Below are 26,050 nucleotides of genomic sequence, written 5' to 3'. Positions count from 1 at the left end.
TCATAAATATTTTCCATAAACCTATACTCCCCACGTAAAGAGCAGGCATTCCATATAATGATAATAATAATAATAATAATAATAAGCGGAACAGTTCGTTAATGAGCTCAGAAGCTCCCGGCGTGCAATGCAGTGCAATACGGCCTCTTTTACCGAATTACTTGGTCGCCAAATATCGTTCAGATTCGGCAACTACTTACCGAGAAATAGAGTACCTGCTATATATATATATATATATATATATATATATATATATATATATATATATATATATATATATATATATATATATATATATAGTCATTGCCAGAAGTCTGAGCACACGATTGATTTTTCCAGAATTTTCCAAATAAATGACACTGAGTCCATACAAAATCATGTTTATTGAACTCGTTTTTAAAAAACAATGTTGTTCATATAAGGATACGAACATTCGTGTTAAGACATTGAAACACATTTATTGGCGAAAACTGCTTAGATATAAACAGGTAACTAACGAACAAACAACTCACTCTTGCTTTGTTTGATGCATCGTATCAATGAAATCTAGTGGTGTCTGTATGAAACCTTGTCAGTACTTCTCTCTTTACTTTAACGAACAGTTCTGTATGCAGTTATTAAATGTGTTAATATGGGCAAAATTGGATGCAAATCTGTAACACGTGATCTTCCTCTTTTCATTCACGTGAATCGGTTGAATAGTGTGAAGAACATGCAAATAATATAAAATGCGGAGGATAAACTATTAACTAAGAATCGAAGCACGTGTTCAAATGGTTATTTTGAGATTCATTCTCTGCAATAAATGACAGATCGGGCGAAGCAGTGTGTCGGGATCTTGAAAGATAGTCACGAAGTAGTGTAAATACTATACACCCCCATAGCAGATCATGCCGCGATTTGCGATCATGTGCCTGTGCAGAAAAATTGCCAGAGAAAAAAAAAAATAGCTAACAGAAAGTATAAAAACATGACTTGGTAACCAGCTCAAGAAATGAAGGAAAGTTTTTTGAATTGAAAACTCTAAAGTTACAGTAACAGATTTAAGAGACAAATACTCTGTTGCAGTAAATGTCTTGTTTGAGTTGTCAAAGGTTATTGAGAAAGTTGGAATTCAGTGGTTACTAATGATGGAGAAAAGGCCAGCAGCAAAGAATGGACTTAGCGATGATATTGGAACAACAGACCAACTTACATATATTATCCTAAATGGACCCTCATCAAGACATACAGGGTGCGGCAGCGTTCATAGTAGGATATTAAAAACACCATCAGGCAGTTACTGTAATTTATTTATTACCTCCTATGTCAATTAATAGTTAAAGGTATGCCATTTACTAATATGTAAGTCATTACCATTGCGTGGATTACTTTTTGAATATGACTCCTGTCAAATGATGGCCCCTCTGCACAACACATTCATCTAGGCGGCGTTGGAAGCTTTTCGTAACTCGGCGTAACATATTCCCTGAGACATTGCCGACGGCAGTTCTGATGCGATCCTTCAACTCAGGAATGGTGGCACAACGTGTTCGGAAAACTTCCTGCTTCAGGTAGACCCAAACGAAAAAGTCTGCACATGAAAGATCAGGTGAGCGAGGCGGCCAGGAAATGTCAACAAAACAAGAAATTACTCTACGTGGAAATGTCTGTCGCAAGAAATCCATGCAAATTCTGGCTGTATGCGAGGTCGCTCCGTCTTGTTGAAACCATAATTGTTCCACATCCACATCGACCATACCTAATTGGGGAAGAACGAAGTCTTGCAGCATCTTTAGGTAGCGTTCATTGGTGACACCGCGGTCATCCTCAAAGAAGTAAGGGCCAATAATCCCAAAGGAAGCAACTCCACAGCACACTGTGAGACGAAAACTGTGCAAGGTCTTGATGTGCAGTTCACGCGGGTTTACATCACTCCAATAACGCATATTCTGTTTATTCACTGAACCACGTAACTCGAAATGAGCTTCATCTGATATCAAGATGATGTGCAACATTTGTGGATTTTGGCGAAGGAGATCACGCATGGTTACGCAGAATGTTTCTCGTGAAACCCAATCACGAGGCCTAATTTCCTGAATAATCTGCAGCTTATATAGGTGAAAATGGAGATCTTCGTGCAATATTCTCCTGAATGAGCGATCGGACATATGCACAGTTTGCGAATGACGACGAGCAGATCTTTTTGGGCTACGCAATATTGCAACACCAACATTTTCCACGGCTTCTGGTGTCCGCACGGTTCTTTCACTTCTTCCCGGTTTGCCATTGCAAACAGAGCCTGTTGTTCGAAATGCACGTACCCACCTCACAATGGTCCGTCCATCTGGAACTTTCCCATGACGTCCCAAGTTGAAATGCTGCCGAAATAAACGCTGGGTAGCAATAACAGAGTCGTTATTCTTGAAATAACTTTCAACAGCAAAGACACGATGCTGTGCACTCCACCGCTCCATATCACTGTCCAACTCGAAATGGCAGCTCATTAGTACGCGAATGCGGCACGAGCTGGCGCGCATTCATGCAGTACGTCATTGTACTACGCAAGTCAAATTACGCTATGAACGCTGCCGCACCCTGTATATAAAAAAAAAATCCTTAAAGCCGCTTTCATTACAAAATACGGTGTATCGTATCATAAATATTTTAAACTGCTTCTTTTAGCAAAACTTTCAAAAAACGAGACTTCACAGGTTGTAACTCGAACTAGGGATGCCTCTGAGAACTGTTTACCTTGCTTTATGTAACGCTGTAATAAAATATGGTAGTATATCTTGATTTTTGTATTTTGGAATTCCTACAGAAAATTTTTTGACTTCCAAAAGCTCATCGCAGAAAAACAAAGAAAGTTCTGCCATCGGGCTACACGCAAACGCATTGATCATTCAAAAATAACTTCTCTTAAGGACAAGTTCACTGGAAAGAACATGCAAATGAAATAGACGTTAACCACACCGGAAAAACCAATAGAACTGTAGAAGATTCATTTCCAATCTGTATCAAACAGGACAGTGGCCCACCGTCTTCGGGTCTATGGTCTTGGAGGTACGATTGCGGTAAAGAAAGCAGGAAACATTACAAAAAACTCCTTGGCCAAAAAATAAAAAGTCTGGAACGATGAACAATAGAAGGATTTATGAACAATGGATGGACTGGACTGACGAATTTAAATTCAAATTTTCGCCTTTTACTTAGAGATGGCCACAAAGTTCCGGTTCCGCGAGAAACCGGTTCTTGGAGATCCGGTTTTCAGAACCCGTTCCAGACCTGGATCCAAAAACCCAGTTCCGGAACTGGATCCGTTCAGAGCCGAAACCCGGTTCCACTTGGAACTGGTTCCGGCCATCCCTACTTTTAATTCTACCTAGTTATATCAAATACTGTCACAAAGTTTGGAGTAGCGCTGTAGGCATCCAGAGTGGCAGTGCTGCCAACTGTGTATAAAACGGAAGATGCATGTAGTGTGTGTTTGACTGTTCATGACATACGTTGATATTGTATTGAGTTCTGATGGAGTGGGGCGATTACGAAAATTGTGTAGTAGTAATTGCACTATACAAGATCGGGAAGACAGAAGGTGAGATTTTCAACCTCCTGAAACCCCTACAAATCAGCAAGAGATTCGTGTATTGCGCCATACAGCGATACACCGAGACTGGAACGGTAGCTGACCGCGCAAGGAGTGGCAGACCACGAACGGTACGCCCGCAGGTCCAGAAAACAGTCGCAGCAAGAATTCGAAGAAATTCTGTTCGAACACAAATTGTGATGGTTACTGAGATGAACATCAGCAGAAATTCCATGTCTCGTGTGCTCAGGAGTGACCTACATCTACAGGCGTATAAGAGGCGGACTGGTCACTTTCTGACCCAATGTCGCAGAGGGTCCTTAAATCAAAGACTTGCGGCGTTACGCCAACAATCTACACAGAAAGATTCTGTTCACTGACGAAAAGGTGTTCACAATTGAGCAGGCCTACAACGCCCAAAATGACAGTGTGTATGCCACGTCTTCTACTGCAGCTGCTGAGGCAGCTCCAGGGGTTCAGAGGGCACATCATCCTGCCTCAGTGATGGTTTGGTGGTAGGGAAAGCTACTCAGGGACAACCCAGCTGCATTTTTGCGAAAAAAGGTGTTAAAACATCTGCCAAGGTGTACCAGGACACACTACTAACACCTATAATGAAACCACTGTCTGCTACCATGTTCACTAGAGAAAGGTGGACCTTCCAGCAGGATTCCGCTCCAGGCCACAAAGCGAAAACAACCCAGGACTGGCTGGCACGTCCCCGACTTCATTTCTACCACTAATTGGCCTTCTAGCAGCCCGGATCTTAACCCGTTGGACTACAAACTTTGGGCAGTCCTTCAGGGAAAGGTCTGTCATAAACGGCATCCATCTGTCGACAGTCTGAAAACAATCCTTGAAAGCAGCAGTGAACAATTTTCCCATGGACGTGGTGCGTGGCCGGACAGACTTCGTGCCTGCAAGACCAAGGGGGAACATTTCGAAAAATGATTCGTGCGTCAGGTGTACAACGTATCAATGTAAAACATGACCGAAATCAATTGCCTTGGTGTTAATACTCTGTGTTATTCACATTCAAACTTGTAACAGTATTGCGTATGTAGAGTTGCATTGTAACGCGTGATATAACTAGGTAGAAGTTTGTGCGTCGTATCGAAGAGCGCTTTCATCACAACTGTGTAATACCTATAACAAGGTACGGAGAAGACAGCGTTGCTGTTTGCGTACTACTGATAATTTAGTTCGAATGGAGTAACGGACAAAAACATTTAAGCCAAGTAGATTTAAGTCTTTCAAGCTACGCAGTAATTATCTGCAGAGACGCTGCTTACATTACCAATAAATGGAACAGTAACCACGGTCACCGGATTTTTAACCATCGAGCTATTGTAAGATGGACTTGACAGGACAGTTCATAGATGGATAGATGCCAACAAATACTGAAGATCTTTGGAAGGCTCTTCAGAGCTACTGGAGTTGCTAGCTTCGTGAAAGTTGTATAAATTTATTAAACAAATGCCTGAATTTGTAAAACTCTTATCAAGGCTAAAGGTCGACATATCACTGAACGCAAACATACTCGATAAATCTGTTTCGGTGAAAACATGACCATATATTTTAATTTCTTTATATGAGCAATGATGTTTATTTTACAGAAGTCCAACAAACTGGGGTTCGGATTTTTTTATTTTTTTTTTTAATTCTGAAAAGTCAGTAATGTGCTCAGACTTTTTGACAATGTATCTGGAGTGAAACTAAATTGCAGTATACATACGCCGAGCTAATAATATATAATAAACGTATCAGTAATATGCATAAGCTCTCTCGTGGCTAAGCGGTTAGCGTAGATGCCTTTGGCGTGAGACTCGGGTTCGATTCCCAGCAGTTCATGTGGTTCGGATTTCACGTTAATCATTAGGTCCACGTCTCATATAGCTCCCTTCCTGAAAGCGACGCTAAACTCAAATCAACATCAAACAATATGTATAGTATTTATATTTAAAACGTAGCGTCTGTTTAGTTTGCTCAAGTTACATTGTAAATGATTATTATATGTGGTGATTTATTCACAATTTCACAATTTATTTCTGTCAGTAGTTTGGGTCCCCTCCCCCTTACTTGATTTTCATTCAATCTAAGGGGTAGGGATGTCTCTCAGGTTGGGAACCACTTTTCTAGATGATTAGTTGCTTCTAAAATTCCTTTTTAGCAACGACGCCATGAGACGTGGAAACACAAAACTCTGTGGAATCCGAACCGTGGGTACCCACCGGAAATCGAACTTGGGTTTCGTGCGTCGAAGGCGCATATACTTATTATACAGAGACGGGAGAGCTCTATTGGGATGTAGAGCTTAGCGATTAAGAAACTGCATTGAAAAAAATTATATATTAAAGATATTAACAGAACTAATTCTTATAGACAATATTTTTTCTCATATAATACAACTGAAAATGTGAATATACGAAAATACTATAGACTGTACTGAATATAGATAAGACAGTCTAGCGTCTGTAGGATTTGAGCACGCATCTCAATCTGACGAGGTTTAACTTTTTGCTACTGTTCGGGACACGGATCACGAAAATCTCGCCTAAGTAGATGGTCGATAATAGAAGCATGGCAAGGAAAAACATACGGAAAAAAGTGTTCCTACCCTGAGGATTCCTACCCTGAGGAAACATTGTGTTAATTCAATGGCAAAATTGTACACAAATTTTTTTCCTAGACAGAAATTCTCATTTAGTGAAGTGTTTGAGTTTTACGTCCCACGTTTATGACGGTGAGGCTAACGGAGACGGTGAAGATGAGTAATGAAGGAAATGGTGGAATGAAGAAAGTGGGAGGAAACGGGAGAACACCGAGGAAACCCACGCACCCGGTGTTTGTCCACCACAAAGTTCCCTTGGTGGGGGCTGGGATCGGACCCGGGACCCCAAGCACCAGAGATGAACACTACCACTGAGCCACCGCGGCCCCAGAAATTCTCATTTATTTAATACTGGCATTTTATTTATTAAAATTATACAATATACAATAAAATTGTTAGATTGGCCACTTTTGGAACAGCTACTTGTCTATCTTGGACCTATTTTTCTACAACTTTACTTCGTCTGTAAGTTGGCCATCTACATCCCGAAACTACCACATTCAAATAGTTTTATTTTTTTATCTTAAATTCCTCTCAATATATTGGCCATTTATAATGGCATATTGTAGAATACAATTATATTGGTAAGCGTACGTGATTAACCAGTTGTTCTTTTACAGATGCAGAGTGATGCTTTCACAAAAGGTTCCGAAGTATTCTAATTTCAAGATCCATTACTTAAAAAAGCAGGTGGTAGAGATGCAGGGGCAATTTTCCCGGCCTTATTCAGTCATATTCCGTAATATTTTCTGTACTTCTTTCTCTTAATCAAGAACATTAACATACAACGTTGTAATGTTTTCCACAATTTTTTTAAACCAAGATTTCACTTAGATCTTAAAATTTAAACTTAATAACTTCCACTACAGAAACAAGAATCGATCTTTGTATCGCAGTTCTTCGCCTACCATCGGTTGGTATCTTAAGAGAATTGTTAAGATAATATAGATATATTAAGTGATATAAAAAGTATACATTAGGTAAACTACCAATATTTATCCTCTTCCGTTATTTAGATATTTTTCTCTGAGCATACACTTCAATAAAAGTACAATTTCAGATGTATGCCATTCAGCTATTTTCTCATCTACCAAACTCACCGAAAATCTGCCACAGCAAAATTACAGAACATCATTTTGGATATAAAACTAAATCTTCTGATACTACATACAGCTGGCCTAAGCAGTCACACATAGTCAACATGACGACAGAGCTTTTGAGTTGAGTTTCATTTAATTCTTTCGCCAACTATTTGTTTGAAGGTCAGTGTCACGTTGGACTTGGATTGGAACGCCTACACAGTTTGTTATTAACAAAGCCAAAGGTTAATTAATGAGAAAAGTTAAATTTGAAGTGTAACTACACCTACCCTTTTGGAAACTTTTCAAAAGGATCCTTCGATTTCGGTTCAGCTGCCAAGATTTCTTCTGTAGGGTCAATATCTTCGGCATCTTTTTCCTCTTTTTTCTCCTCTTGCTTCTTCTCTTGTTTCTCTTGCTTCTGTTTTTGTTTCTTACCCCCAGAACTTTCTTTTCCCCCAGATTTGCCTGAAAATAAATAAATAAGCATGATCTGTAAGATTGAATCTTCAGGAACCATTGGAATTGAACATGCATATGATTTGTATCATATAATGGATCCGGGACAGGACGTTTGGGCGCCACCATTTGGGCGCGAGGTACATAGTAAAAATCACAATTTACGACATATAAAGTAAGCTAGGTACTGAAAACTAAGCGCGAATCAACATATATACATTTCCTACACCTCTATCTTTATCTCACCTCATTTATCTATATATTTTTTATCTCTATCTTATATATTCATCTAAATTAAATAGTTTAATGCGTTTGTGGCATTTGTTGCCTAAACTCGTCATGGATTGATTTTTAGCTTGTTCACGATTCTTGTACTTCTGATCTAATGTTGATCTAATTTTTGTATTATATAAGAAAGCTAGGAAATGAAGGAATCAGACGAACTATTAATGATTTTCTTATGTTATTAATTAAAACATACTGATTTAATTTTTGTATTTTTTTTAAAAAAAAAAAGTTAGTTACTTATGAATATTAAAATTTATTTTCTTTCGTATTACGTTTGCGAAACTCTTTTCTTCCTCAAGTCCAATAAAGAACTACCAATAAAAGATTTCCGCGCACTCAAGTTGAGAGAAGTGGCCCCGCGTAGCGTAGTCGCTAACGCTCTCGCCTTCGGTGCGAGCGGTCCCGGGTTCGATTTCCGGTGGGGGCAGACCGCTTCCGTCCTTCCCTTTCCCCGGATAGTGTGCTCCCTCAAACATGACGGGCTACATGGCCTTAGATGCCGAGAGCGTAGAAATCTAAAAATCCTAAATCCTAATCGAGTTGAGGGAAAGATATTTCGCATACAGGGTGTCTAAGACATTGAGTATGCCGTATTTCTGGTATCACTTTCTTTCGTCCCATTGCATTGTAGGTATTTAATCTGCATTAAAGAAAGTGGCGAAAGGAAAAAAGAACGATTTCAAAGTGAAAAAGAATAGTTTAAGTGTGCATATATTGGTCATTTAGCCACTAGAAATGTGTTTGGCATTCACACTTATTGCATAACTACAGTAGAAGGACTGCTTTACTTTTTTTAATGGAATAGGCTCACTTTGTATGTAATGCAGTCAATCATATCTAGTCTGGTCTACTTACCTCTGGCTTGAAAAGTTATCGAATAAAAAGCACATAACTTTGGTTGAAACTTAAATTTACAAAATTTAATTGTTAATTCAGTTTTTAGAATTTTGAAATTCCAGTATTTCTAGTATGTAAAACAAAATCCAGTATAATTCAAGGACTTCCACTAGAGTAGACACCTTGTGATATCTTGATTCGAACTTAGTACTCAGCACCTAACATAATGACTTTTTAATTTAACTCGCGCCCAAACGTCACGTACCGTAATGGATCTAACTGAAATCAAGCACTTCACTACAAGATATGAACGAAATAAAAATTCTTTGATTATTTCACAGTTAGTCTATCAAGAATAGCAACCCACTTCTATAGAAGATGACCCTTTCACTCTTAGTTTGATCTGCATTTTGATAGTTGTAGCCCATCTTTCTGACCCTTACAATGCCATTGATTCAATGAGCTCATAACTGTGTGTGTAAAATATTGGCTGATTGCATTACACCATATTTCCATTGGGAAAACTCAGAATCTTAAAAATCACGTTATTAGATACAATTAACATATGTTTGGAGAGTATACTAGTGGCATCTTGCTAAAAAAAACGTTATCAGTGTCGCAGAAAATGTCAGCAATGCAACGAGTATAACTAGAATTTGCATGAAGTCAGTGATGTCGGGGTTTGACAACATGTACTACCGAGACACAAATCTGCAATAAGAAACTTTGCAGAGTAGAAAACTATCAGGCGAAGGTTTGTGTGGGAAGACCAAATATTAATAAGAAAGCAAAGTGTATGAATAAGTTTATTTACAGTTCTGTGGAATAACTGCGGCGAGATAACTAAGAATCAGAGTCCATAGTGAGGAAACTTAAACAAAAAAAAAAAAAAAATCTGATTTTAACATTTTAACCTACGGTTTCTTCAAGATAATCTCGAAAGATGAATACGTGCCTGAGAAATTGGATTAACCTCAGCGGATGGTCACTGATGCTTTAGTTTCAAGGCTGAGAATTAATCATGAAAACGAGAAATCCACTGTTATACTAAACCCTCGATGAAAAAGCATGGCTCCTAATTTTAATCCCGTAAGAATTTTTGCTAAAAAGAAGGGAAAGAGTTTTCTATCAACAGGGAGACATGACCAAATTAGAAGGTATATGTGCTTACCAACACTCATCTCCCACAAACACTCGCCATCGTAGTGGTAACCTCCAAGATCCTTATTATTATTATTATTATTATTATTATTATTATTATATAAAAAGGAGATGGAAGACTGATTAGACAATTTGCCAACTTTCGGATGAAAATTTTATTGTCCACCACGATCTTTCATTTGCTCGACACTGAAATGAGTAAAAGGCAGGTTCATCTCACGGACTAACTCCAAATGAGCTCAATGAATTTCCTTTTATGAGAGTGTGCACGATATCTCTAACAAAAATCGAATGGGTGGTACAAAATAAAGTGGGGAATAAGACGAAAATTAGAAGTACTTAGTTAAAATGTAAATAAAGGATACAAACAAACTTGGAAGCTCATGCACTGGAAAGCCCTAGTGCGATATTCCGAAGCTCGGTACCTTCATTCTCACCTATTCTTTCGATTGAAATAGAACTATAGTGTCGGATTTATTACGGGTGCTATATGTTTTCATAACTACAGTGGCCGCAATTGAAATCTTTAAATAGAGAAGTCATTAGATGAATTTCGTGTCAATCTTTCTTCCGTGCTCCTGCTACCCAACCAAGGCTGAGAGAAATAATCTCACATGAGTCATGAGTGCATAATTGTAGCTTTCTACTATACGCAAAGAATTGGTATATATACAACATGAAGTTGGGGAACGTTGTGTGTGTGTTGTGGCAATGGTGATGCAGCTTTATTCAGGTCGAAAATAGTCTGTCTTGGCACTTTCAACTCATTCTGTTCACAAGCATTTGAGACATGAACACTTAACATGAAAAACACCACCTACTGAAATAAACGACGTACATAGAACGTTGCCCCATCTGCACTTTGGAAGCAGACCAACATCCTCTGCACTCAGAACACAAAACTACACCTATGCACTCATAACTCACGTACTATGATTGCTTCCGCCTTTGTTTGGCAGTAGCGTGGGAGCAAGATTGACACTAAATTCAAGATTGACACATGTAAAGATATCTATTGTAACCACTGTACGAACACTGGTTTCCAAATCTGCAAAGAGAACATTGATGAAAGTTATGCTGAACCTTCCTCTAGCTCTTTCTTCTAGACATGTATCTGAGAACTAGAAACATCGAAAATCTGTCCTGTTGAAGAAAAGCAAGAATGAATCTCAACTTTCCAATAAATTTACTAAGAGTTGCGAATAATTTTATAAAACTCGTTCTTTATTATGGAGAATCGGAAAAATACAAAATGTCTAACAACGTATACAGGAAAAAAATTAAGAGAATTTTTTTTCAGCAAACCAGAAATTTATTTGGAGTTGCATCTCGGCTCAAGACGTTTTTATACTCAAAAGGTTAAAAAACACCTCAAATCGAGTGTAACTTATGTGCAACATACGGTGACAAGTGCATGACATTCACAAACATGTGTGTAACGTTCAAAGCAGAGTGCGTGTGTTCTATAAAACCCGTTCCGGACAGCCGCGTATATCCCACAAAGCAAATTTTGAAGCTGCATTGAAGTGATTCAACGGTAACAGCGGGCAACAACACAAACAGCAGATGAAATGAGTATTTCATATGACAGTAAATACAGAATCATCCATGAAGAGCCTGCATATCAAAGTATAAGCGAGATTGTTCCACAACAGTTCTTCGACCGCACTGTTACCAGCGATGAATCGTGGGTGTTTCATTACATCTCGGAAAGAAGAGGCTTATCGTGTGGAAACCCACACATTTTTTGTTCACCGTCTTCTGGCTCATAGTGTGACTCTTGATTTTGTGGTAAAATATTTAGTACCACACAAATTCTACATCGCCTCACTATATCCTTCAATGTCAAAAACTGGTTCACGACGAGTTATTCTTTCGGACGAATTGTCTCCTGTACTCTCGCCGTAATTAACTGTACAAAAATGTTAGATCTTTGAATGAATTGTCTCAATAGTTTCTTCCAAGTATCTTACGTGGTCTCGTATAATGAACAAAAGGTATGGGGTTCGCATTAACTTTTCTCGCTCCAATTTCTTAAACCAGATCATGTTATGCTGCAGTTATTATTCAGCATTAACTTGTGAAAAGAGTTTTCGGGAGATATCGACTAAAGAAGAATACTCCAGAAGTAAACTACACTTTATGAAAAATTAATTAACGAACGTTATTTAACGAAATATAATGTACGAAAAGAAACCGTTAGAGTCGTTTCCGAGAAAAGCATCCAGAAAGCAACTCATCCCAATGAATAAACCTGTGGATTTTTCACGAGAAATGATTCACCTCTTATTGGGTGTTATTAATGAAGCATTTATGAAACATGAACACAAAACAGACGTTTGAGATATGGACAGTGGTTTGAGAAAATCGCCGAAAAAATCTCACCCTCAAGAATGAGCTATCCGTTGTGGATTTTTCAAGACAAATCAGTTACGCCATACTGTTAGGTTAGTACTGAAATATTTCCTTATGAAGCATAAAAAAATAAAAAAAAAAAAAATCATTAATTCGTTTTTGTGAAACTCACCCTGCAAAAGTAAACTACTAAAGGTTGTTCGCTTTATACCTGACCATTTTTGACGGGTATTCACCTGAAGAGATACCGTGCCGTCACCACTGATTATTTTATCACACGACATCGCAGTTTCTATTGTAGCAAGCTCCGTTGCAAGGCAGACATGGGAATTCTGTTCCATTCCTCCCTGGAAGCTTTCCACAGACCAACCAGAGTGTCCAGGCAGCGATGTTGAAAACGTTTCAGAAGTCTAAATGCGCAAAAATCCATTGGACTGGCATCTGGGCTTTTCACAGGAATGTCTTCAAACGGAATTACCCGAGTTCCTAATTCCTCTGCATTTCCTAATAAAAACTTAGTGATCTTCCGGAGGTATGGCTCAACCTTCTCCATATGGATCATTACCTAGTTCGCGTCCATTCCATACAATTGTGGGATGTCTCTCCGATAGATAGGTGTCAGAATGGATTCTTGGAAGTATCTTGCATTCACCTTCACGTTTTCTACCATCTTACGTATCAACTTAACTTCATACCAGAATCCTGTAACCACCATAAAGCTACGAGGGAAAATTTCTCCGCACTGTCGAACAAAATTGCTGTGTTCCTTGCTGTCAATGTCACGGTATGTGATTGACCGAATGAGACCACCAACAATATATGATTCATCCATTGTGACCACGTTCTTCCATCTGCAATTCGCCAGGTACAGTTTTCAGCAGTTTGTCTTACGTTCGACAATGTGATGCGGTAGCAGATGGTGTACACGAACCTTCCGCACACATTTCAACCTGAGGAGCTTTCGAATGGTTTTGTTCACAGCTGATAATGCGAGATGGAATCTGTGGCCCGTATCACGTCGAGTCGGGAGATATTCTTGGCACGCCAATTGACGGATGCCCCTTAGCACTATGGGTATCACTTTGCTTACAGACCTTCTGGTGGTTCTCATGGGTGAATGTTTCGTAAGTGGAACGTGTTGTGTGTAACGGTCCACAATAGCTTTTGCACTCATCATCCCAAGTGTTGACCCTTTCTCCCGACAGTTTCACAATGCGTACATAAGAAAACAGCATGGAAAAGGACCATTACGTAACCCTCCCAATAGCAGTTGATTTTCGGCGTCATTTGATAACATCCATGCACTTACAAGTCAGACAACACTGCTCCCACCAGCAAAGCCATAGTTACAGCATGATACGCCAGATGGCAACAGAATCGAAAATGGTCAGATATACAGCAAACAACTTTCTGTACTCCTCGTGTATTTTCCTCAGCACAAGCAAGTTATGACGACATATTGTTAGCTTTTTAAGGAAATATTTACGAAATATGAACAAAATCGACTGACTAAATCGTTGAACAAGAACTAACCCAAGACTAAACTACCCCATTTGAATTTCTCCTAGAAAGATTACTTACACCAACGCTATAGAATTTTAATGAAATATTGATACGAAATATAAACAAGATTGTTACAGCAGTTTTCGAAGGATTTTATCCAGAGAAATGACTATACCATAATATAGGTTCTTACTGAGATTTTGATATAAAATTGCTATTTTTGTTTTATTTATTTATTTATTATTTTCACCTTTCAGAAACTACTCATTTTGGGGGGTACGAAAAAAATTAGAAAACTACAAAATACCTTAAATTTTATAAAATTTGGTGCGGATGCATTGAACAGAATGACCTCTAGGTGAGTGAACATGTTACATCTGCGAACAGACGGACAAACAGATACAAAACTCACTTGCTCGGCATTAAGGTGATCTGGTACCCCTAGCAATCTTGAAAGTTAGCCCATATAAAAAGCATAGCCAAGTTTTTCACTATTTTCTTCTTTATTATTAAAGTTTCAAACGTCAAAATTTGAACAAACCTAGAGAAGACACATATCTATGGCCTGCCTATTTTAGATTTTGAAAAAACAGTAAAAAGCTTCCATGTTTGACTTTAAAAAGTTACCACTCAAGTTTTGAGCTGGTGCCTGCTTTCGTTGAAATTTCTATTGACTCCTGTGTGAACCTCTCTGTCCGCGTCTAGCGGTCATCTTTCTGTCTGTCTGTCCTTCGAGGAGTGGTTGCTTGAAATGTGAATGTCAACGGATAATTACTTTACGAGTGATAGCAGGATATATAGCAATATAAATGTGTGCGCCGTGAAAACACAACGGAAAGCAAGATATTCCTGCCGACCGAGGAAAAATATCGAACCGACTTTCGGCTTCAGAAACATAAGAGAGAAGAAAGAAGCGCTATTGTGTTTCATATTTCCGTGGTTATTCCTTGCGTTTCTATGTAGCTTTATTTCTATGCAGTATTTGAATGTTGAATGAAAGATGATATATTGAACGGTTGTTAGATAGGTAGATAGACGTAATTATATTATGTTATATTATATATATATATATATATATATATATATATATATATATATATATATATATATATATATATATATATATATATGCATATAAATGCAGAAAAAATTTCAAAAATGATTACAAATTTAAGAATATAAATAGCTAGAAAAAAATATATAGGACCTAACACATCAAACTGAAGTTCTTGAAAAGTATGTACATTAGTAAAGAAATACCTTCAAACAGTGGCGTACTTTAAGAGATGTTGGTGCAGATTGTAATCCCTCCCATTGAGTCTTTTATATACTTTTGAAATGAGATTTTAGCTTTCATCTTGGATCAACAACAATCTTTCTGTGTGGAGAAGGGACTTACATATACGTACGACGATGATACATCACAATGTTTAGAAAATGTAAATGGGTAAAGAATATACACACCCAGGCAGAGGTCACCATTTTCCTCTCAAGGTTACCATTCTTCCCATTTATTGTTCTCCCCAAATTTACCATTCTTTATTATGACAATTACTTATTTAAAAATGTTATTCATGCTAAGTTCTTCTTTATACTTAGTGTTCATAAAAGCATCATTGTTGTATAATTAAAATTCGATTGTTCCACTTTCAATGACAAATTATGACCCCTTCTCAAAAAAACACAACATGTGTCCCAAAACCTGACTGTGGGCACCCCTGTAATGCAGAGAAAGCTAGGAAATGAAGTTTCTTTAAAATCTTTCCCAACCCCCGAAAACCCCCTAACATCAACCAAAATTTCTTTTCACATATCCCTGGGCGTAATAAAATATATTGCTTCCTTTGCGTTTGTGTAAAAATATGTATCACTATTCTAAATGCTACCCCTCTTGTGTTTTGAACACCTCACAAAATAAAATTCCCAGCGTACTTATTGATTAAACGGGAAACAGGCGAGATCCCCGATTGCAATACGTACTACCATGAGCAAAATAAATGACGCGTCTCTTTATTTTGAAGTTTTTTGAAAATATCTCCGTTTTCTTTATATGTTCGAAATCTCGGAAGGTTTCCCCAGCAGGACAGGTTAATAACAAACCCGTTTTTAATATTTGTGTTAGATATTAGCTTAAAATAAAGAAATTAGAAGCAAAAAACATTAAATCGACAGAAATCTCGAGAATTACCAACTCTGCTAAAGTGGGAAATTTTCAAGAACGCGAGGGAATTCTGCAGTTCAACACGAAGCAGCGACATCTATGTCAGTGAGAGAAGCGTGGATTAGATCTACAAACGAAAATTTTAACGAAATATTTCTAGTATGTCTTATTATATGCATTATCAGCGAACTCCAAATATATGAATCTATGCTAAGTATTAACGTATAGATAGTGCAAAAAGTGGAAATTACCTATGGAAAAAGACGAATTGTTAGCCCAATCGTAATGAAAAATCGTCTTTACTGTAGAACAGATTCAGCTTACGTAAGAAAGCAAATAGCTCAGTTAGATAAAGCAACGAGTTTGTATACCGAAGGTAGACGGTTCGAATCCCGTGAAGGACTGTTGTCATTTTTATCACTAAGGTTATTTTATTTATTTTTTATTTGGGAAAAAATCAAATTGTAACATATGTGTAAAACTCATGACGATACCAAAAAAAAAAAAAAAAAAAAAAAAGAGAGAAAATATCGTCGCATTTGCATTAGTGTCTCTAATTTTTGTTTGCAAACAGATTCGTAATTATTTCCCCTGTGCTCACTGATGCATAACGAATGTTTTCCAGTAAATGTTAATTCTAATTTGGAGAATTTTATAGTTTCACAATTCCTCACTACATAGTCTTCTATCTACGTGTTTGGATATTTTGATAACAGATTTCCCTATTAAATGTTTAATTTTCTCTATAAATATTTGTCTTAAATTGAAATTGTTTTGAATTTACTACATAAGCAAAGTTGCCCGAAGGAGGAGAGCTCAAGTAATAGATATTCTACGTAAAAGCAACCTATTGTAGAATGATGATGCTTCTTACCTTCAGCACATAATCTTAACGTTAGAGAGTCAGAGAGAGAAAAATCCTGTTTTTCCTTCCCTATGACCACTCATCTTAAAGCTCTACCTATAATGATTCGTGTCACATACTTTCGGCTCTCCAAAGACATTCATATTTATTATTATTATTATTATTATTATTATTATTATTATTATTATTATTATTATTATTATTATTCCTGTGACTTTTTGGCGCCCTTCCCCTAGTAGTAGCCTATATTTTACATTTTATCATAGTGTTTTTAATAGTTTAAACCAGAGCGTCATTTCAGATTTTGCTTTGGGGGGGGGCAAGACCTCTTGATATAAGTAAAATTTCGCGTTTTTCACTGATTTACTACTATTCTAATGATAAACTCTATATACATCTCAAACTCAGGGGGGGGCAAATGCCCCTCCCTGCCCTCCCTAAATGACGCCCCTGTTTTAAACCCATTTTCAAAAAGAAATCCTTACCTAGGAAAACTTCACAAAGAATATGGCCCGCTATAAACAATACCAACTCCACCCCCCCTGGTCTAGTGGCTAGCACGCCTGCCTTCTGTGGTACCGGGTCCAATTCCCGGTGGATTACTGTTGAACGATAAAAGTGGTTCGGATTCCACTATAATTAGTATCCACATCTCCCTTGCCCATTAAGGCATAACCGTGGAACGCTAAACTCAAGCAAACAAACAAACAATACTTAATTCCCGGCACTCTTTATTCTACATGCCATCTCTCAATTTTTCGATACAGCCCCCTTAGTACTATGAAACTCTCTTCTTCCATAGTGAAATGGAAAAAGATCATATAATTGCCACTACTTTACAAGAATATAAACCAAAAACGTCAGTAGAAAGCACATTATAAAATTTACTTTTTGAGGCTCGTTTTGGTGCCCCTCTTTCTCTGGCGCCCCGGGCAGTCGCCCGGCCCTTAGTCCGCCCTTGAAAGTACGGACGCATAACTAAGGACTGCGGAGGAGAGGTTAACCTTCATGTTATGCCACTGGTTTGACGTGTTTGAAATGTTCAGTAAGTGATCGGTTAGTGAAATAATTTCGACAGTTACTGATGTTTAAAGTTTAGCTAAGACAAAGCTACCTAATCAAATACATTTGATATCGGGATGTCACAATTTGATTTTTCCTCACATAAAAAAGATAAAAACAATAGTAATAAAAACCCTTACTCGTACTGGGCTCCTAACTAACTAACAACCTAATTCTTACAGACTAGTTGCTCTGACCAACTGAGTTTCGATTTCTTACGCAAAACTGTTCGAAGTAATACGAACATGGCTTAAGAACAGAGACGGAACTGAATTACCACTCGATTGACCTTGAGGGCAAATCACCAAAGCGTAAAGACGTAAGTTCAGCATGCATTTCTCTGGAGTTGTGTTCAGTATTCCTATCTGCCAGTCATGCTTGTTCGTAGGAGTAATATGTTACAAACCTGACCTTTCGATACAGCACAATAGCAAAAGAATAAAAGGGAAGGAATTCTTGCCCTTGTGAACGTTGGATACCACCATGTGCAATAAAACTGTCGCGTCTCCTTGAAGTGATATTTTATCGAAAATAACTCGTTTTCCTTTATATAGTCTATCCGAAGTTTTTGAGGGTTTCAAAATGAGGAAATGTTACTGACAAACAAGGACGCATTCAGGGGTGGGTCCAGGGGGTCCGGACCCCCTCTGAAACCCCAACTTTTCTGTAAATTTAGCCTAATTTTGGGGATTATCTTTTAAAATTTTATTATAATTTATCCTAATATTGAAGTCGGACCCCTCCCGAAATAAATTACTGCATACGTGTCTCTGACAATTTTCAATATATTCGTTAAATAATAAAGTAAAATAACTAAATTAGGAGCAAAAAGCTTTAATAATAATAATAATAATAATAATAATAATAATAATAATAATAATAATAATTGAAGCGAGCTTAACGAGTTTCAACCGTACGACTCAACCAACGTTTGGGTGCCTGTTCGTTCGTCTGCTCCTCTCATAAAAGACATTTCATTTTAATGAAACTAGTAAGTGCCTTCTTTTAGCTCTGCGGAGTAACTATTGCTTGGAATATGAATCTGCAAAACATAAGAGGTAAAATTAACCAAATGGTGCAAGTTTCCACTTATATATATAAAACAATTTTGCAATATCAACTACGTGAATCTTGTCCCATAAAGAAGCCGAAACCCCTACACCGAAGAGCCCTCCGAGATTTGATCATTGTCCACACGGACTGAAATTGTCATTTGAAGCCAAGACTTTAATATGAAGCCAATAATTTCTTTAAAATAGACGGAAAATTCGGAAGTTATAAGCATTTTCATATTTTTGCCTTTTCCCATAAGAGCCGTAACCCCCTATACTGAAGAGCCCCCCCCCCCCCCGGAGATTTGATCATTGTCCACTCGGACTGAATTTGTCATTTGGAACCAACACTTTAATACGAAGCAAAATATTTCTTTAAAATAGACGAAAAATTCGAAAGTTATAAACATGTTAACAATTTTGCCTTTTCTCATAAGGGGGCCGTATTAGCCTACACTGAAGAGCCCCACGAGATTTGATCATTGACCACTTGGACTGAAACTCTCATTTGAAACCAAAACTTTAATATGAAGCCAAAAATTAAACTTTTACATCAATTTAAACTGACTGGGTTCCGGTTCCCCCCACTATTGTTTAGTTTAGTTAAGTGGTAATTTGTGACAGCTTCACATCATCAAAAGAATGTTTCACTTCCCCTCCCCTCCCCCAGGAGTTCGTGCTGGATCCACCACTGGAATCAATAGACACTCTTCCTATTCTTTTTGTCACCCTTGATTTCTGTAGGGGCTCCTTCGTACAAATAAAGAAGCGGCAATATTACAATCAAGGGGCGCTATATATTAGGTATTCTTTTAGTTACCTACCCCTGACCGCACAGGGCCATCTTTCGTAGAATAAAAAATATTACGTGATATTCCAATCATGAAAGGGGAGAGGATGCTGTAAATATATTTCTTATTCATTTTGTCTGTCCTGCTTATCAAAAATTACTTTCTGTTGGAAGGGTACTGAAATGAGAGGGGCAAAATAAAAAGTCGTACCCCCTCCTACATGGTTGCTCAAATAAGTACTGAAGAAAGCATTTTAAACTAAGATATTTAAGATTTAAACTAGGAAACGAAGATATCCTTACATTATGTAAGGATGGCATATTCAGGATTATTATTATTATTATTATTATTATTAGAATGTTTTTGGAGCACCGAAATTCTGTGAGACGAACAATGATATGTAGAGGTTTAAGATGGGTGGTCATAGAGGAGGAAAAACCAGGATTTTTCTCTCTCTGACTCTCTAACGTAAAGATTATGTGCTGAAGGTAAGAAGCATCATCATTCTACAATAGGTTGCTTTTACGTAGAATATCAATTACTTGAGTTCTCCTCCTTGGGTCTACTTACCTTATGTAGTAAATTCAAAACAATTTCAATTCAATACAAATACATTGTAAAACTTTTCCGTAATTAAACATCTAGGGAAAATTAAACATTTAATAGGGACATATGTTATCAAAATATCCAAACACGTAGATAGAAGACTATCTAGTGAGAAATATTGTGAAACTTTATAAAATTCTCCAAGTTAGAATTAACATTTACTGGGAAACATTCGTTATGCGCCAGCGAGCATATGGTGAGCAGTGAGCACAGGGGAAATAATTACGAAACTGTTTGCAAACAAAATTAGGGACGCTAGTGCAAGTGCGACAACGGCATTTTTTCTTTTTTTGGTATCGTCATGAGTTTTACACATACGTTACAATTTGATTCTTTCCCACATAAAAAAATAAATAAAATAACCGTAGTGTAGTGATAAAAATGACAACGGCATTTCCAGGGGATCGAACCCGCTACCTTCAGCATATAGACTCGTTGCTTTAACTAACTGAGCTATTTGCTTTTTACGTGAACTGAGCCTGTTCCGGTAAAGACGATATTTCATTACGATCGTCCTACCAATTCGTCCTTTTCCATATATAATTTCCACTATTTGCTCTATCTTTATGTTAATACTTAGCATATATTCATATATTTGGAGTTTGCAGATAATGCATATAATAAGACATACTAGAAATATTCGTTAAAAGTTTAGTTTGTAGATTTAATCCACATTTCTCTCAATGACATAGATGTCGCTGCTTCGTGTTGAAATGCAGAATTCCCTCGTGTTCTTGAAAATTTCCCACTTTAGCAGAGTTGGTAATTCTCGAGATTTCTGTCGATTTAATGTTTTTTGCTTCTAATTTCTTTATTTTAAGCTAATATCTAACACAAATATTAAAAACGGGTTTGTTATTAACCTGTCCTGCTGGGGAAACCTTCCGAAATTTCGAACATATAAAGAAAACGGAGATATTTTCAAAAAACTTCAAAATAAAGAGACGCGTCATTTATTTTGCTCATGGTAGTACATTTCTAGGGTTTCTCAGATGGAAGTATTGCGTCGCACACTACACCACACATCTTTTAGGTGAGGACTGTTGGTTTTATGCAAAGATGGAAGACTATAAACAAACTGTATAGTGAAATTAACAATGAACAGAGAGACGGACCACCGAGACTGATTTGGAATCTAAAGATGAGGGTGAGACATGTTTACAAAAAGACGGACAGTGTCAGAGGAAGTAGTCTAATCTGTTCTACGAAATACAATACTGAGGGGATATTATTATTATACTTAAACCCGACTAATGATTATTTCAGGCTACGCACATGCCTTCAAATATTCTTGCATATCTAATTTTATCTTATAGGGATGGTACAGAGACTTGTAGGCGGACCCTGAGGGAAGGGTCGCTCGCCACCTCCAATGGCACAAGCACCAGTGCTGCTAAAGTTCAAGTCTGTACATAATAAAACTAAAGTAACCCTAAGTAGCAGTGTTACAACTCACCGCTATCCCATTCCTCAGGAAGCCGTCCTAGATCCGTCACTGATCGAGACTTACACTGTCTCGAATCGAAAATATGTCATGTGGACAGAAAAGGTATGAAAAATGCCATCTTACAGCCTTTCTCGTCGATTTCCTTTTAACTTGGGGGAGGCCCGTCCTAGTGTGCTAATTGACATGGGGATGTCAGGGATTTCTCCTCTGACAAATCTTTATCCCCCTGCAAGAGAAAATTTTCATCCCAGACAGGGATAACTTTTCTCCTTCTCTTACGTGTGTGATGGCTGGGTGCGTATATGAGTGAAATTCATCCGCTCTGGGGAAAATATTCAATTCGCACACTGACCCGTCCAGTTATCCAATTTTTATATAACGTAGTGATTTTTTTTTGGGGGGGGGGGAAATAAAGTACTGATGAATCTATTTACAGTAATCGTCAACAGGCCTGCAACTATGGTGGGGGCTAGGGGGCCTGGTCTGTTCCTTTTATTTTCTTAGCCCCTCAAACCACAATGCATTCGTATGATACTGATACAAAGAGACCTAGAACTGTTACGATTGCCCACCTAGCATATTTATGCCCCCCAAACTTCAGTGGCTGCAGGGCCTGGTCAACAAGGTTTTCACAGATATTACATGATTTAAACAAATTTGTATAATGCAAAATGAATTTACTTCTAAATCATGCTCAATTTTAAAATAAGCCAACATCATTTAGTTACAAGAACATAAAATTTTGCGTGAGCCGTTACTCAGGTTTATCAAACTTTGTTCTCTTCTGTTCGAACTCACAATGAAAGTTTGCACAAGATATTTCACACGAATCTGATCGAGGGTGTACTTATGCACATGATATCCCAGTGTTTAGGCGCCTTGTGAAATTCATTAGAAAAAAAAAGTCTAAAATTAGAAATGCTAGTGTGAACATTACATGGATCTATGTTTTTTTCCTTCTGTACTTCCAGGAAAACAGAGATGCAGACATTAAACATGGTATACGGTAATTTATAAAATATTGTATCGTCACCAGACATATGTGCATGGAAAATTTTAAAAAGTTCTAGATAGGAAACAAAGAACGAAAGTGATTTTTACAAACGCATGGCTCAGGAATTTTGTCCATGTATTTTCCTCAAAAATTATTCATGTATCTTTCAATTATTTCTGAAGAGAGGGTTTTGACCTCGCTTTCAAAGGGTAATTTTGTCCTAGATTGATTCCAACAATATTTTTTTTCTATAACCTTTCCCAAAGATCACAAACTGACATCTGTACTATGTTATTTTGCGGAAATGGTAAGCTGACAAGTGACAACTACCTTTCCAGAAATTCGCAGAATGAAAAAAAAAAAAAAAAGGGGGGGGGAGATATTAGAAAATAAGGTTTTGGTTGTACCGCTGTTTATGAGTCACCTGATTGGAACAACTTGAGCGAGGCAGAGAACTAAACTTGCCGCTCGACTCGGGCGGGAAGGAAAACTATACCATCGCAGGAGTTCATGTCTCACTATAGCCATGTTTTCAAAGTTAAAGATACCTTCATGGCTAAGCGGTTAGCGTACGCGCCTTTGGCGTGGGAGACCCGGGTTCGATTCCCGGCGGAAGCTCATGTGGTTTGGATTCCACGTTAATCAGTAGGCCCACGTCTCATATAGCCTCGTTGCTGAAAGGGACGCTAAACTAAAATCAACTCATCTCAACTCAAAGTTAAAGATAGAAGTTTTCTTTTATATATATATATATATATATATATATATATATATATATATATATAACAGGCAAGGCAAAGATATACGTGTCCTCTCGGTTTGTTCAAATTTTTCACGTTTATAACTTTAATACTTAAGAAGAAAATAGTGAAAAACTTGGCTATGCTTTTTAAATGGGATAACTTTCAAGATTGCTAGAGTACCAGATCACCTTAAGGGCCAAGAAATATGTGTAAATTCGTCAAAACTTAAAATTCGATTTTCTTCACGGTCACCATACTTTCTTCTTCTAGCGTCGCTTGATACAATACGAATTGTAATGTGACATTTATAAGAAAGAATTTGTCTTGCCTAGATTCGAGCTACACAGAGAAATGCATGGTATGCTGTATGACACACGAAAAACATGCAGAATATTAATCGTACTATATCCTTCATTTGTTTCATCTTTTATCTTCAGTTACTTACATTTTCTATAATATCCAATTCTTGTATGAAGTCCCGCTCTCATTCAAACATTTATAGAAGGTAAACTGGAAACAGAACAGCGGATGTCATTAATTAAGCTTTATCTTTCGTCTCGATTCTCCTGTATCCACGAATCTGTCAAATCTTCAGACAAGTGCTGGTACAAGTATAATCGCTTTCAAAAATAAATCTTACCTTTATTCTTACAGTAAATTTATCCTCTTCGGTGCAACTGCATATAATACAGAGTACAGGTAATATTTTCCATATTGTGCACTACTAAGGAAATTTCCCGGCGTTTGGGGCTAGTTTATTTTAAAACAAATACTGTATTTCTCACTAGTAAGCTGCTTTATTTTTATTTTTTTATTTTTTTTTTATTTTTAATTTTTTATTTTTATTTTGTGTGTGTGTGTGTGTGTGTGTGTGTTTTGTGAAATTAGCTGGAAATCTACTATGGTGAAACTACAATGATTGAAAAATGTACGAGAACAGTTCTTCGCCTTACTATGCCTGTGTGCTGTCGGCAGATCCTGGAACTATTTTTTTTACTCACAATTTTATATTTCTCCCAATATTTCCACTATCTGTCAACTATAAGCCTGGACAAACTGTCTGTAACCTTCATCCGTCATTGCTTCGTTCCTGGTTTTATCTCCTTTTACCTCCAAAAAAAACAATGAAGGTGGTGTCAAAACTACTAATTACTCACTTCTAGGCTTTCCATTACTTAGCAATTGTATTCAGTAGTATAATTTCATATTTTTTCTTGCCGATCCCTCTTGCCCCCAATATTCTTTCTCCTACATTTAAATGTTCTTAAGACGAAACAAAGATCTTGAAAGCTTACAATGTGTGTTTCTTCAGTGTGCTTTTATTATTACAATCATGTTAAGTACCTTTTATTTATTGTTTAAAAAAATACTAGGAAAAAAATTGGTGTTAGTGAATAATCTTACCTTGCAGTTCTGCGAACTTCTTTGCATCAAATTCAGCCATTTTTTCGCAAAGTTTAAAGTCCCCTATAACTGCCTTCACTTGTGGCTGGTTAATAATTGTTACAAACCATCGATTTACATTCTGGAAAGGCTTTCTGCAAATACATGTATATGTTAAAGTAACAAACTCAAGTATTACACCTATTCTAGTATGAAACAATATATTTAGTATCAAAATTCAGTACATTTGCATTACTGAAACAGACATGATACACTAAAGACCATGCATGGTATATGCATACTACGGAATTATTAGAGCTGCTATAACACTTGCATACCGTAAGTTCTTTCTCCGATTCCACATAAATGTGATTCTTAGTAGGAAGTTTGCCTTTGGTGCAAGTGGTGTCGCAATTGCTCAGTTACAAGTAACCCTTATAATACGATCAAGAGTTTAATACTATAACAAGTTTTTATAGCAAGTTTCGGTTTATTTTTGCAAACTGTAACAAGTTACCTACAGTTAATAACATTCATGAACACATTTCAGCTCAGCTTAGAGAAAGAGCGAGAGAATTTGCTTGTATTCCAATATTAAATTTGCATTGTTTTTTTCCCCTCTCGAAAGAAGTATCTGTGTTATCACATATTTTTACCTATTCAAAGGACATTAATTCCCTAGAAAACCTTAAATGTTGTCATCCGTATCAATATGTAATTTGACCGTTTTTCTGGCTGTTAAATGCGTACATTTAAAAGTACACAAAAGCAATATATTATATATATACAGTGAAACCTGTCTATGTTCGCCACCATCGGTTCCATCGAAAAGTGGCCAACTTACAGAAAACAAGTGTGATTGGTGTATTTTTAGAATAGGATTTTTAGTATTACTTGATTGTAAAATTTTAATCGGCAGTGGCACGACAGCTACTGCATATAGAGTAGAGCATAAATAATGCATATAGAGTAATCATAAAAATATACAGTACTAGAAAATATTACTATAGTATGTTTAATATATATGCATACCTTTCTCTTCCTAAAAACTAGTCTGGTACATTGGATTATTCGGATTGAAAACA

General features: G+C 37.2%; 1 protein-coding gene across 1 annotated transcript in view; it reads right to left on the bottom strand.

Moving 5' to 3' along the window:
- eEF1gamma (elongation factor 1-gamma) overlaps positions 1-26,050 on the bottom strand; it is a 53,642-nt gene that overhangs the window by 13,088 nt on the left and 14,504 nt on the right. Inside the window, exons 6-7 of the mRNA XM_081725553.1 lie at positions 24,987-25,120; positions 7,549-7,726 (exon numbers count right to left, since the gene is read on the bottom strand). Of these exons, the coding sequence (XP_081581679.1) occupies positions 7,549-7,726; positions 24,987-25,120 (312 nt within the window). The remainder of the gene's footprint in view (positions 1-7,548; positions 7,727-24,986; positions 25,121-26,050) is intronic.

This window comes from Thermobia domestica, chromosome 9 (assembly GCF_964235325.1).
Source record: "Thermobia domestica chromosome 9, izTheDome1.hap1.1, whole genome shotgun sequence".
NCBI classification, from domain to species: Eukaryota; Metazoa; Arthropoda; class Insecta; order Zygentoma; family Lepismatidae; genus Thermobia; species Thermobia domestica.
This window is presented reverse-complemented; position numbering and strand designations above follow the sequence as displayed.